The 13,498-nt window shown below is 58.6% G+C and overlaps 1 protein-coding gene across 5 annotated transcripts in view; it reads right to left on the minus strand.

The window, feature by feature from the left end:
• Nucleotides 1-652: 652 nt before the first annotated feature.
• The window catches only part of DTX2 (deltex E3 ubiquitin ligase 2), a 36,584-nt gene continuing 23,738 nt past the window's right edge, over nt 653-13,498 (minus strand). For 3 of the 5 annotated variants that reach the window (XM_036020788.1, XM_028521324.2, XM_036020786.1), the window contains 7 exons: nt 13,348-13,460; nt 8,690-8,830; nt 5,723-5,796; nt 4,140-4,298; nt 3,328-3,489; nt 1,924-2,013; nt 653-1,250 (listed from right to left, as the gene is read on the minus strand). In XM_036020788.1, coding sequence (XP_035876681.1) covers nt 1,023-1,250; nt 1,924-2,013; nt 3,328-3,489; nt 4,140-4,298; nt 5,723-5,796; nt 8,690-8,830; nt 13,348-13,460 — 967 coding nt within the window. In that variant the 3' untranslated portion in view covers nt 653-1,022. The remainder of the gene's footprint in view (nt 1,251-1,923; nt 2,014-3,327; nt 3,490-4,139; nt 4,299-5,722; nt 5,797-8,689; nt 8,831-13,347; nt 13,461-13,498) is intronic. The other 2 variants (XM_028521331.1, XM_028521338.2) reach the window with 1 other exon arrangement.

A 13,498-nucleotide genomic window follows, 5' to 3' on the forward strand; every position in this document is an offset into this window, starting at 1 on the left:
CCCCCACCCCGCCGGCAGATGGCAAGTGACGGAGTCTTTGATGCTCCCTCTGAGAGGATGCCGAAGAATTACAACTTTGAGGATGGTATCAAACCAATCCTGGTCCAGATTTCAGCTCTGGGTCCACCACTAGCTGGGACCTTGGGCCAGTCACACCCCTGAGCCTCCGTTTCCCCACCTGTGAAATGGAGACAGCAGCACCTGCCCCCTGTGAGCAGTGTCCCAGAACCTGGGGAGTACAGGAGGGCGGGCCCTGAGTCGCTGGACTTCACACCATGAGAACTGGAGCGGGGGCTGGGGAACAGCACAGGTCAGTGCTGTGGGCTCTCCAGCCCTCCCTGCAGCCTGTTTTTTTGTTTGGTTTTGAATTTTTAAAATTGATTTGAGAGAGAAAGGAAGACAGAGAGAGAGAGAGAAAGAGAGAGAGAGATCAATGTGTTGTTAAATTGATTTATGCACTCATTGACTGATTCTTGTGCGTGTTGACCGGGGATCTCACCCGCAGCCTCAGTGGCCCGGGACGGTGCTCCAACCCACTGAGCTGCCTGGTCAGGGCTGGCCTCAGTCTGCAGGCAGGAAATGGGAGCTGACACAGCAGGACACACGTGTGCAGGCATCACGCACGCTGACAAACACGCCAGGAACTGCTGACTTTGGCTATTAGGCATTTATTGCAAACAGAACATCTGAGGTATGAGAAGCTGACCCAGACCCATGCCAGCCCCCGACTGGGGCTGGGGCCATCTCCCCTCAGCCCACGCCAGGCCCCCAGCACTGAGGTAGCTGCGTCGTAAGCCCCCACAAGAACAACTCCCCAGGCTTGCCCAATTCCCATGCAGATCCAGGCCTGGAGGGGGAGAGGAAGGAGGAAAGGCAAACGGGAGAAGCCCCAGCTCCGGTGGAAAATGCCCACCCTCCCCAACAAACATTTCAGCCTCCAAGTAAAGGCACCTTCCTGCCTGTCCATCCCAGGGCAGCCCGGCTGGCAGTGGGGACGGGGCACTGGCTGCCAGGCTGGAGGGTCACTGCTGCTCCAGGCAGTCCTCAGTCACCCCCTGAGCGGCCAGCTCAGCCAGCACGTTCTGCAGGTAGTTGGGATCGGGGTAGCCATGGCCTGTCACGTTGCGGTCCATCTCGGTCTTGTGGTGGATCTCATTCCACACCACCGTGTCAGTCTCGCCTGTGGTGCTGGACGTGCCCACTGTGAAGATAAGCCGCCTTTTCCAGGCCACCTTCAGTAGCTCTAGGACCTGCCCCCGGAGGAAGAGGAAGGAGATGGGAGGGAGGACGGTGAGTGAGCACTGGCCTGTCTCTCCACAAGGTTTTTCACCCTGGGCAGGGGTGGCCAGGCGACAGGGTGGGAGCATCCACCGGCTGCCCCCACTGACCTGCCCCAGTGATAAAGACGAGGACAGCGGCACCACCCACCCACCCATGTCAGCTGTGGGCGGCGGGGTGCCACGTGCTAGGCCCCAGTCCATTTAACATGCACCATTAACCAGCGGCAGGGCCCTGAGAGCCGGCCCTTTTTCCTCCCCATTCCCTCCCGCCACTGCGTAAGTGATGTCATCTGTAGTCTAGGGTGTAAAGCCCAGTTTGTGGGGTCCCCAGCCTCCAGCCCTAGCCCTGACCCCCTTGGAATGCCAACTGCTGAGCTGACCGTCCAGTGGGACCTCGCAACGGGCAGCTCCATGACTCGCCTTGGCCCCACCCCACGGCTGAGACAGTGCTGCACCTACTCGGCCCCCAAACACCTGGACTATTCCCTCTTTCAGGGACATCTAGGATGAGCTCCCCTCCCATCAGTGAGTCTAGGCCTCCCTGCTCTCTCCCATTCCGGAACCAGCAGCTGACACAGACCTCCCACCGTGAGCATGGGGGGCAGTCGTCCCCAAGGGTGGCGGTGGCGGGGGGGGCCTTTACCTTGCGGCCCTGGGCATTGTCCGGAAGGTAGCACTGGCGGGGAAACCCTCTGGCGGTGAATGGCTTCCCAGGGTTGGGGTGCTCAGGGCCCTGCAGAGGGAAGACACGGACGTGGGGGTGCTCACGGGATACAGGAGCCCGCAGGACACCGAGGCCCCGCCTCGCCCCCTGCCCTCCTGGCCGGAGCCACTCCTGAGCTCGAGCGAGCAAATACTTCACTGCCTCTCCAGTCCTGACCCCCAGAGACCCGGTGTGAACAACGGCTCCCCGAAAGCGTGCCGCTGCCCCTGGAACCAGGCGCTGACACCAACGCTCTACTCCCCGATGAGACCAGACCCTCCGGAGGCTGGGACGGAGGCTCTGCTTCTTCAGCAGCCCTCCAGGCCCCGGGCTCCCGGGCTGCATGGCAGGGCCGCCTGCCTTCGGGCTGCCCTCGCTCCCACACACAGGCCCCTCCGCTCTCACTCTGGGGCAGAGGTGTCAGACTCACTTTCACCGGGGGCCACGTCAGCCTCACAGTTGCCTTCAAAGGGCCGAATGTCATTTTAGGGCTATATAAACGGAACTGCTCCTTAACAACTAAGCGAGAGCTCGGAAGCACGGCCGCCAGGTGGGAACAAGGTGCCAGGCCGCATGCAGCCCTCGGCCCTGGGTTTGCCGCCCGTGCTCCAGACGCAGCTGCAGCAGGGCCCTGAGACAGCGGCGGTGGTCTAGACAGGAGTGTGCGGCCCCGACAGCTCCAAGCTCCCCTCTGGCCCCGTGGCTCCAACCCTGCCCACAATACATTAGTATTTCACTCTGAGCCAAGGAGAAGCAGAAGGAAATCAGGGAAAAGCACATGACCTTCAGGGTCCTGGTCCCCACTGCCCTGTATCTTCCCAAACTGTCTCAGGCTCTGAGATCAACCCTGGCCCAAGGAAGGAGGCCTAAGGGGTGAGTGTTCCTTTCTGGAACCCTGGGACCCTGGGACCTTGTGCTAGGGTTCCCGTCCTGCTGTTCCTGACGTCCAGGCCCAACCCTGCTGCTCCCAGCCCAGGCCTGCCCTGGCCACGCAGCCAGTTTCTCCATCCGTCTTCACTGTCGGCACCTCCCCAGCCCCCACCAGATGGCTCCTGCCCTTCAATACGTGTTCCCCTGCTTATATACTCGGTCTTCTGCCCCGGGCAAGTCCAGTTACAATGTCTCTGCCTCCAGGAAGCCTTCCCTATCTCAGGAAAGGGGTGAGGGCCATCCCTGTGCTTCCGCGGCCCTGAGAGCTCGCTGTACCCCAGGCGAGCCCCTCCCGATTCCTGGCAGCCTAAGCTGAGCAACCCGGGCATCCTGCAGTGACCGGGAGCCGACTGCGGGGAGGGGGACCGACTGCAGAGAGATCCGAGGAGGCGCCTCTTGCGCCGGCGCCCTTACCTGAATGCCGTGAGGAATGTTGTAAACTATGAGTATCGTCCCGCAGTCCTCATGGCCAGGGAGGGACACCTGGAAGCTGAACACTTCCATCTTCCCCCGAGGCTGGGTCCCAGTTTTCTCCCCATAGATGGTTTTGCAGGAAGGACACTGTAAACTTCCATCCTAGATGAGGCAGAACACCACACGCTGAGCTGGCAGCCCTGAGGGAGCACCGAGGCACAGCCGCCGCCCTCGACATGGGAAGGAGGCCTGCGGGGGGACCGGTCGGCTGCGCCACACAGCAGGTTCTGGGCAGATGGCCCAGCTCCCAGGCAGCCTCCCTGCACAGAAACTTGATTCCAACAGCTTCCTCAGGAAGGTAAGTTTTGCACCAGAAACTCACTATATAATTTGCATTCAAGGGTAGAAAGTACCAGGAGACTGGCATCAGGTAGAAAAACCAAGTTTGTGAGCAAAAGTTCCCACAGTCTAACCACATTTTGAATCAAACAGGAACCCCTGTGACGGGCCAGCTGTTGGTGCCGGCACCCGGCCGGCACGGGGTGCCTCGGAGGAAGGCCTGGCAAGCCTGCAGGTCCGCCACAGTCTTGGTTCCTCCGCCCTCCCCACCCCGTCCACTCGGCTACACCCCACCAAAGGAAGCGCAGCCAGGCGTCCCCTGACGCCCCCAGACACCCCCCATCCTGTCGCAGGGCAGAGGCTGCTTCCGAGCACACCCATGTCCTTCCCAGGGCAGTCACAGCCACCTGCTCAGAGGCTGTGTGACTGAGACAGGCCACCCCCGGCCCCACCCTGGGCGGGCACACAGGCACCTTGTTCCCGTTGCAGTACATGGCCAGCAGGCAGAGCAGGTGGAAGGCGTGGCTGCACTTGGTGAGGCAGCCCACAGCCATGGGCCCGACAGTCCTGCTGTTGGTCACATCACTGTACCCAGACGCCACAGACAGTTTCTCCATGCAGATGATGCAGTCCTGGAGGGGACCAAACACAGGGGACACTCACCAAAGGAGACACTGCATGGAAAGAGGAGACTTGAAGGAAAAGACCTTCATCTGCTGAAACGTCAGCGTTACAGTCAAAGCCAATTCAACAGTCATTTGTCGCAGAGGCTGAGAACACACACGGGTCACTGGGACCTGGGCCCCAGGGGCTCACCACGGTAGGAGGGGCGACTGCAGTGTGAGCCCGGGGGCCAGCGAGTTATCAAAGCAGAGGCCAGTACAGCAGCAGGAACAGCCAGAGAAGAGAAAGCAGGAGAGGCCCTCCACGCTGGGTGTGTGAGGGAAAAGGGAACTTGTCAGATGGACGAGTGTGGGAATGGACATTCCAGACAAGGGAAGAGAATGATCCGAAGCATGAACCAGCATATAGTGTGTGGCAGGGGTGGGGGGGGGGGGGTAGCTCCTGCAGGGGAGGGGGTGGGGGTAGCTCCTGCAGTGTGAACGGGGTGGGGGATGAGACAAGATGGGGAGGGGGCCAGATCCTGGAAGCTTCCGATCACGTGCAGGAGGCAGGAGTCGGGGCTCTGTTGTACACCTCAGGGCCACACTGGGGGGTTTTAAGCAAGGGGGTGGGGGCACTACCATGATCGCGGCTGGGTGCCGGCTGCAGAGACTGCAGTTTGGAGAGGCAGCGGCTGGGGGCAGAGAAGCCAGCTGTGCCCGATGAGCACACGGGCAGAGAAAGACTGAGTGTTGTGAAATGGGAGAGGCAGGATGCCTTTTGGACGGACGAAGGCTTTCCCAACCAGGCGTCTCTCACTCGCTGGACTTGCGGGAGAAGCAGCTGGTGAGGAGTCTGCGGTTCTGTACCAGCAGGATTGACATTTCGCCCACCTCCTCCAGATGCTCCAGGACTCTCCATTCGAATCAGAGAAAAGTGGCACTTGTAGCCCCCAAAATGTGGCTCCACAGAGAGACGTCTGTGTCCTACTGAAGCTATTATGGGGGCCTGGCAGGTCCTGTTACTTATGGGAACCTTACTTGCCCTCCCAGCAGCCAGAGGGGCAGGACCGCTATCCGGACAAGGCCACCTCCCTTCTACACCAGCAGCACCCTCAGGGGGTGGGGTAGTCTCTCCCACCCCTCATCTCTGAGCCTCCTGCCCCGCCGGGTGGCACGGGGCACACAGAGGCCTGTGTGAGAGAGGAGCTTCACTGAGGATCACACCTGTTTGGAGCAAAGCTAAGACTGGAATCCAAGTTTCAAAAGCTACAGCCGCCTCATCCTGGCAAGACCTGCCTCCTACAGGAGGCGGGAGGTTAAACCCAAGCGCCCGAGCATGATGCCAGCGTCCAGAGCTGCCCTTCCAGGAGAGACTAGATCGGTGTCCTCGTCTGCAGCTGCCCCTTGTTCACAAACAAAACTGAACGCAGTGTGGCCCCTGCAACACCTACCTCATCCGGGGCTGTTTTTAGCTCTTCAGTATAGTTTCTTATCACCTGCTCTGGCTCTGGCTTTGGAGGCCCTCCTGGAAGAGAGGACAACATCAGTAGGGTCCCAGTGAGTATCAACTGGAGGTGCAGAAACCAGAGAGAAAGGAGGACAAGGGAGAGGTCCAAGCTGCCAGCAGGGATGTTAGTGGGGCTGAGACAGGAAGGCTGACATGCAGAGGGGAGAGACCTGGAGCCAAGCAGAACACGCTCGCCTGGCGGAGCCCTAGCCCCAGAAGCGCTGGAGGCAGGGGAACAGGGGCAGAGACCGTAGCCGGCCACAGCCTTCAGGTCCCTGTGCACGTTCGGTCAGGAAACTAGACCCAGGCTCCTCGGACGACATGCAGAAGAGCCGGACAGCAGTTTCTAAAACAAACTACTCCAGAGCATATACTGGCGGTGTTACTTCACTCCTCTCATCATTCTTGTGAGAAAGTCTCAGTGAGAAAAGTTTTATGAGGCAAGTGTATCATGGGCGCCTACCCAGCGTGGGCATCTTTCATGCACTCTGACTGCAGCCGATGGCCGCACTGACACTGTCACAATAAGAGGCAAAGTCTTCTCCAGCCTGTCCCTGGGCTGTGGCTTCTTAGTGACACACCTACTCGGTTCCTAAGACAAGCGACTCGGCAGCAGCTGAGGTATGCAGCAGGGAGGTGCCCTGGCCCCTCTCAAACCTGCCACTCTTCTGTGCACACGTGCAAGAAGCTGGGAGGGGAGCCCTGCACCCACATAAACACTGACAGGCCTCACCCGAGGACAAGGCACTCCCCAGCCAGCAAGAGGGAACCTGCAGAGCCGGTGGGGGGGGGGGGGCTTGTCCAGATACAGGCAGCAGCAGAATCAGAAAGAGGGTGGTGGCAAAGCCTATGCGAGAGCAGAAAGGAGGGGCCAGGGAGACCAGAGCAACCTGGGAAAGCAACCATCCAGAGCTCCGCATCCTGCCTCAAGGTAATTGGGGAGATCCTAGCCTCCGAGACTAAGGGGCTCTGGTTTCCACCCAAGCTCATGGCCGTCAGCCTGCGGCTTCACACACTGAGCTCCCTCTAGACCAGAGGCCAGGTAATGTTACGAGGGGAGTGCAGAGGCTGGGACGGGACGACATCGGGTTTGATTCTGGCTCTTGTGCCAGGACCAAGTCATGTTACCTCTGAGTCTCAGTTACCTCGTCTAAAAAGTGGAGACCTAACACCAACCAAAGCTGATAGCTATAGAGGAATTAGCTGCTATTACCTGAAAGGCATTTACAGGCAAAAGAATACCACTCTCTACACCCCCGCCACACACACTCATACATAAACACCCTCCACTCCTCCCTCCCTCTCTCCCTCTCCCTCTCTCTCTCTCCCTCTCTCTCTCCCCTAAGACCTGACTCTGGTCAGTGTGGTGAGAAAGCCAGGCCAAAGTGCAACACCACCAGCACCGAGTGGCCGTCCTGGAATCGGGGACTCTGCTCAGACTTGCGGAGGAGACTCAGAAAAGTCTGGCAGCTACGGGGCAGTCTGCAGATGAGCTCGGCACCCCAGCCGCCAGGACTAGCCACTGGCCCCCTTCCGGTGAGACTCAGCTCAGCAACCCATTCCCCCACCCACCCTGGCCCAGGGTGGGGCCACATTTCCCCAGGGGAGCCAGCCAGGTGACCACCAACCCCATGAAAGGGCCATCTGAGCCCAGGAAGGCCAGGAGGTCTGCTGAGAGCCCGTGCTCTTTTTTTAAAAAAAGATTTTACTTATTTTTAGACAGAGGAGAAAGGAGGGAGGAAAAGAGGAAGAGAAATGTCGATGTGAGAGAGAAACATCGATCGGTTGCCTCTCCTATGTGCCCCAACCAGGGATGGAGCCCACAACCCAGGCACGTGCCCTGAACAAGAATCAAGCAGGTGACCTTTCACTTTGCAGGACGATGCTCAGCCCACTGAGCCGCACCAGTGAGGGCAGGAGCCTGTGTTCTTTCCAGGCATAGTAAGAACTGGAACGGGGTCAGGAGCTTGGAGCCTGCCCAATTGCTGGGGGTAAGGGTGGGAGTGGGCTGGGGTGGCGTGGGGAAAGCGCTGCCCCTCCCTGGGCCTTTCGTCTGCCCTGAGGGGTGCAGATCAGACAGGCAGTGGGCATGATCAGGTGACCAGCAGCCACCCTTAATATGTGCCCGGTGCTTCACGTGTGTGCTTTCTATTCCTCCCACATCCCATGTGCTAAGCAGGAGGCACCAGCCCACGGATGGAGGAGACACTTGAGTGAGATCACAACACTAGTAAGCACTGGAGACAAGAACACAGGAATGCCTGAGCTAGGGCTGTGCTCCCTGCTCACTACACCATCCTGAAGGTCACTTTGCTTCAGTCCATGCTTCTCTGGCCCCATGATGGACCCAGAGCACAATAAGCTTTAGAAATGACGGGTTTAGAACTTATTACCCACCACAGGCCCCTCCACACAGGTCTTGTTAAAACCCACGGAACCTGCTGTGGTTCTAAACTCCCACTTCCTCAGACGGGTGACGGGCAGAGCAGTGGTCATCAGGAGACCCCTGTGAAGCAGACCCACGTGGGGTATCAGACAGGGCTGGGGGCCTTTCCTGAGATAAACACTGGCCCCATGGAAGGGACAAAGCTGTCCCTCACCCTGAATCGGGCCTCAACCCACACCCGTGTTCACAAAGCCACAGTATCCTCAAACACAGGCCAGTCGCACTCCAGCTGTTCCAGGGAGACGGGACCTGAACTCTGGGACTGCAGGGCAAAGGAGATTTGCAAGAGGCCACCGCTGCTGCTGAGGGCAGGGGGAGGGCAAGCAGCCCGTGCCCTGGCAGGTGAGAGACACGGAGCAGGGCCGTGGGAGTCGGGAGAAGAGCGACTGATGCAGGAGAGTCAGAGGCAGCAAGACTCGGAGGCAGCTGAGCAGAGGCCAAAGAGTATTTGTGAGCAGAAACTACCTTTCATGGACATTTTCCTCAATCTCTTAACTGAGCTGTGACTTTTAGAGGCCAGACAGGAGGCGGGAGGGCTGGCGGGCTGAGGTGCGCGGCTAAGACACACAGGGAGTCCGATGGCTGACATCAGAACACTCGTCATGCCTACACAAGGTGCGAGATCAGACATGCAGAGGGGAGAAACGTTAGGAAGAATCATTTGGCACGTGACATCCGCAAACCCTAGCTCAGTCCAGGTGGCGCTCAGGACGGCCATCAGGACCCACTGGCCTCCCTGGGGAATCTGGCAGCTCAAGGCTGCCAGGGCCTACCCCAGTCGGCAGGACTGCGCTCCAGGCAAGGGACCAGTGACACGGCCAAGTCATCGGAGCCCCGGCGCCAAGTTCCACGGGCGTCCACACAAGCAACCGATCAGCCTGCGCCCACAGCACGCAGGGGGTGGTGAAGCCGTTTGCCTCAGGGGGACACAGGCAGGCTGCCGCTCAGGAAGCCTCCTGAGCAGTTCCGGGTGCCATCTCCCCATGCCAGGCACAGGGACATGGAGAGGAAGGGCGACATGGGAGGGCGCGGCCAAGCTACAGTAACACAGGCGGGCTCTCAAGCTCAGTGCTCCCCACGTTCCCCCTGCACACCCCCTTGCTTCCAGTCATGGCCTCCAGTCGGATACTGTCACTTTCCATGTCCCATCTGGGCTGTCTAGATGGCTTCGGTGCCACTGCCAGGGTGGGCGAGCAGAAAGGCTGACCCCTGAGCCTGCTCTCCAACTGAGGCATTCCCCACGGCCCATGTGACTGTTCTTCTGCAGCAGCGCAAGTCCCAGGCCATGACTTCCTTCTCTGGGCCCGCAGCTGGGGCTTAAACAGCCCCTCTGCTCTGGGTGCATGCCCACAGGGGGAGGGAGCCGCAGCAGGCAGCTCTGCTGAGATGGACTGTCTGTTCTTGTCGGACTCCTGATGTCCACAGGGGACGGCCTCACTCCTCAGCCCGGCACTCCTCAAGTCCTAACTGATCCTTACCCCACACAGCTCTCTTCGCAATCCCTGAGGACCAGACACTTTCTGGAACACAGCATGTCCTCCTCTTGGAGTCCCTACTCCTGCCACCCCCTCAGCCTACCCTGCTGCCCACAGCACCACTTCCCTAATCTCTCCTGTCCTCAGTCTGGCTCAAAGTCATCTCCCGAGGCGGGAGGGAGCTGCCTGAGTGTGGCATTCTGGGCACTCGGAATCTGACTAGGGGACTGGGCACAGTCTATGGTAGGAAGTGGAGGTCGTGGCCCTACTGCGTCCCATTCCCCGCCCAGGCTGGGCAGACAAAGCCTCCACCCCAGAGGCAATTCAGAGGGATGAAGAGACAGACACCTGGCCCTGGGATCCATCAGGCCAGTCATTGTGGCATTGACCAGAACAAAGGCTCCTGAAGTGGCAAATGTGCCAGTCCAGGACAGAAGCAGGCACCAGCCGGCAGCCTGGGTGGCACAGCCAAGGCAGGCAGAGGATGTTGTGGTGGCCGCTCAGCAGGAGACCCCGAAGTACACATTAAAGGATCAGAGTTGGACCCTGGGCGCCTGCTCACCAGGTAATGCAATGCCACCAGTGTCCCAAGGTTTGCTCATGGGCTCCAGTGTGGATTCCCTCAGGAACTAAATGTCAGGTGGACTGACAAGCAGACATGGGACAAAAAGATGGAGAGAACAGGAGCAATTCCTTAGCAGAACCTCGGGCCTCTACTGACCATGACATCTCCCCACAACATCAACTAGCTCCCTCAGTTCAGCCAGACGTCTCCTCCAGTGTCGTCTCAGCAGGCGGCCCTTCCTGACCGCCCTTCCTGACCACCCATCCACAACGGCCGCGTCCCCCTCCAACCCTGCCTCTTTCACTCTGCTCAGCATTCTTACCACCTGAGGGGATGCGTTACCTGTTTTTGTGACTGCCTTCCCCTACACCAAGCACCGAGAGAGGGCCAGGTCACAGGACGTGCACAGTGCCTCTCTGCTGGAGGACAAAGACACCCCTGGGCCACCATTACCGGTCCCCAGAGTGAACAACGCTCCTGCCCTTTTCAGTGCGAGACCCAGTCCCCTGAATTCGAGTCACAGACACAGGTCTCTACTCAGAAGCCTGCAGAGGTCAGCCTTCTGGTGAGAAAGTGTCCAACTCACGCCACACCGAACACTTCACAGAAGCGTCCAGTGGACAGGGTGGTCAAGGACACCAAGAGTGGACCATCACACCCTCCCCAGCAGCACGGGCTCAGGACAGCCGCCCAAAGCCCTAACATCCCCGTATGACTGTAACAGCTCAGAGAGCCACAGCTTTTCCTCTGCTCGTCTGACCTGTCACAGCCCTCGGAGAGCACAGTCTTGTACACGGGCAGGTGTGTATCCACCCCTTTCTGACACCAAGGGTCGGCCTTTTGTCTGGTGACCAGGGCTCGGGTCCAAGCTCGCCCTCCCCTAGCTCTGCCCCGCCAAGCAGGGACCAAGCCCAGGACTGTTCCCCCGGGCTGACTGATCTTGGGCAGGTGGCAGCCACATAAAATGCAGGTACTCCTCGTCCCTCACAGGGTAGGAACCCAGCCCTGGCATCGGGGGCCCATTCCACAACTCCCCGAAAGAGAGGTCTGGGCCATGCCGCAGCCAGTGAAGCTGCCACCTGAGGCACTCCCGACCTGACCCGGAAGTGGCTCCCCTGTGGACTTCCTCCACCAGTGCAGAGGGGTGCACAGTCCAGCAGCATGGCCGCTAGTTTGTAAACCTACCTGCAAAGCCCTGTGTCCATGTGCCCACATCACTGCGGCCGCCCCTGAGTCCACATTCCCAAATCCATACACACAGCCCAGGCTGAGAGAACATTCTCCGGGCCTCACTTCTTGAGGGCTGGCCTGGGATCTCTCATTCTCTGGTGCCCTGGACAACGATCCCACCAACAGGTACGAGCCAGAGCCTTGTTGTGTTCAGTGTAGGCAGCAAAGATGCTGTGGCAAAAATACCGGCCACAATAGAGAACAATCTGGGACCTAGGCCAGAGAGGGTCCTCAGTCTCAAGACCAGAAGGGGAGCCAGAGCTACTCAATACCCAGACCACTTCTGGAGGTTCTTATAACAGGTGTTAAAGCCTCAGTGCTTATAGAGTGGAACAGAGCTGTGTCATGGGTGAGCCGGGCCTGTTCACCCACAACCTTTCTCCAACCAGACCACCGCCACACACGCGCACCCACTTGCACACATGCACACACACGTCTGACTCATCTATGGCATCTGGTGCCACATGAAAACCTAAACTGAGCGGGAAATTTCTAGTCACCACCTTTGCTCACGGTCCTCTCAGCTCCAGCAGGGGGTTAATACCTAAGTAGCCGAAGCAGGTGGTGGAGGGCCTCTCCCCTCCTGGGGCCTTGCCAGCCCCACTCTCCCACCTTCTATCACCTCCTTGACCGGTCCTTCCATTTCCTTCAAGGGCTCCCTTCCCAGTGTCCTACCCATGGTCTCTATGAGCTCACACACTCCAGGGGGGGGGCAGAGGCCACCCCACTGCACCCCAGCCTGTTTGCCTGAGTTGCACACCCAAATTCCCATTGCCTTCAAGCCAGTTCTGCCTGTCTATACACAGTCATTGCCACCCCTCCCCCCAACATTCCCACCAACTCAGGAGCGGCACAGTGCAGTAGCTAAGTGCACAGAAGGCTTGGGGCTGTAGCCCAGCTCCCCAGGGGCAGGCTGGCTGACCTGGGGAAGTTTTGGAATTCTCTGAGCCTCAGTTCCCGAGACCATAAAATAACAAAAGTTCCCACCTCACAGAGCTGGGACTCGGATGAAGTGAATCAACACACCTACAAAGCTCCTCGTTAATCCTCACTAACCATTTATCACAGCACTTCCATCCGCAGCGGTACCCCAGGCCTCCTTCTAGCCCTCCTTGCTCACAGCCTGGCCCACCACCAAGTCAGAAGCTCTCACCTCCATCCCACCTCCACGGCCTTCATCAGGCCTCGGCTGGCTTACCTGAGGCATGAAGTCGGGCTCCACAAGGGTCTCCCTGCCTCCAGGACTGTCTCTTCCAATGCCACGTGCCACCACAGTGACTCACTGAACACACTCACTCTGCTCACCTTACTCTCCTGCTTTGCTCTCTAAACGACGGAGTTTAACTACGTTCAGTCTACCTTTCTGTGACACTTTATGTTTCTCATAAGTTAAAAAATAACTTTCAGTGCCTCCCTAACACCTGTAAAAAGAACTTAAAAAACAGTTCTAAGATGTATGATTAACAAAAGATCTAGCTGGACACAAAATATCACTCCAGCCAAAATAGTTCTGAACTTTCCCATAGGGCCTCTTTAGGGAAATGCCTCCTTCATTTCAGGACAGAGAAGTGACTCTTCAACCATAATTCAAGGTGAGGTGAAAATTTAAAAGATAGGGAAAGGTCCACACCAGGGCACCCACCCTGAGAGAGAAAGGAGAGGTACCCCAGGCTCACTCACCAGTGTTACACCATCGATGACAAAAGGCGCTGTCCCCCAAAGGAGCCCCTTTAGGTTTCCATGAGAATACAAAGGGTAACAACACCCTTATTCCACAGTGTCCTCCCAACTGCCCCCAAGTCCTGCCAGACACAGTCCTTCTGGACCCCAGAGCCCAACAGCAGCGTGCCTACCTGCAAGGGCTTGCTGGACCCTGCTGGGCTTTGTCATCTGCATGGGCACAGTGGCGGGGATGCTTCCGGGGTTGCTCACAGGGTTGCTCACAGGACCGCTGGGGAAGGAGGCACTGTGGGAGGAGAGAGAGAGCAACGCTCAGTGTGTGGA

This window comes from Phyllostomus discolor, chromosome 3, assembly GCF_004126475.2.
Source record: "Phyllostomus discolor isolate MPI-MPIP mPhyDis1 chromosome 3, mPhyDis1.pri.v3, whole genome shotgun sequence".
Classification (NCBI taxonomy): domain Eukaryota; kingdom Metazoa; phylum Chordata; class Mammalia; order Chiroptera; family Phyllostomidae; genus Phyllostomus; species Phyllostomus discolor.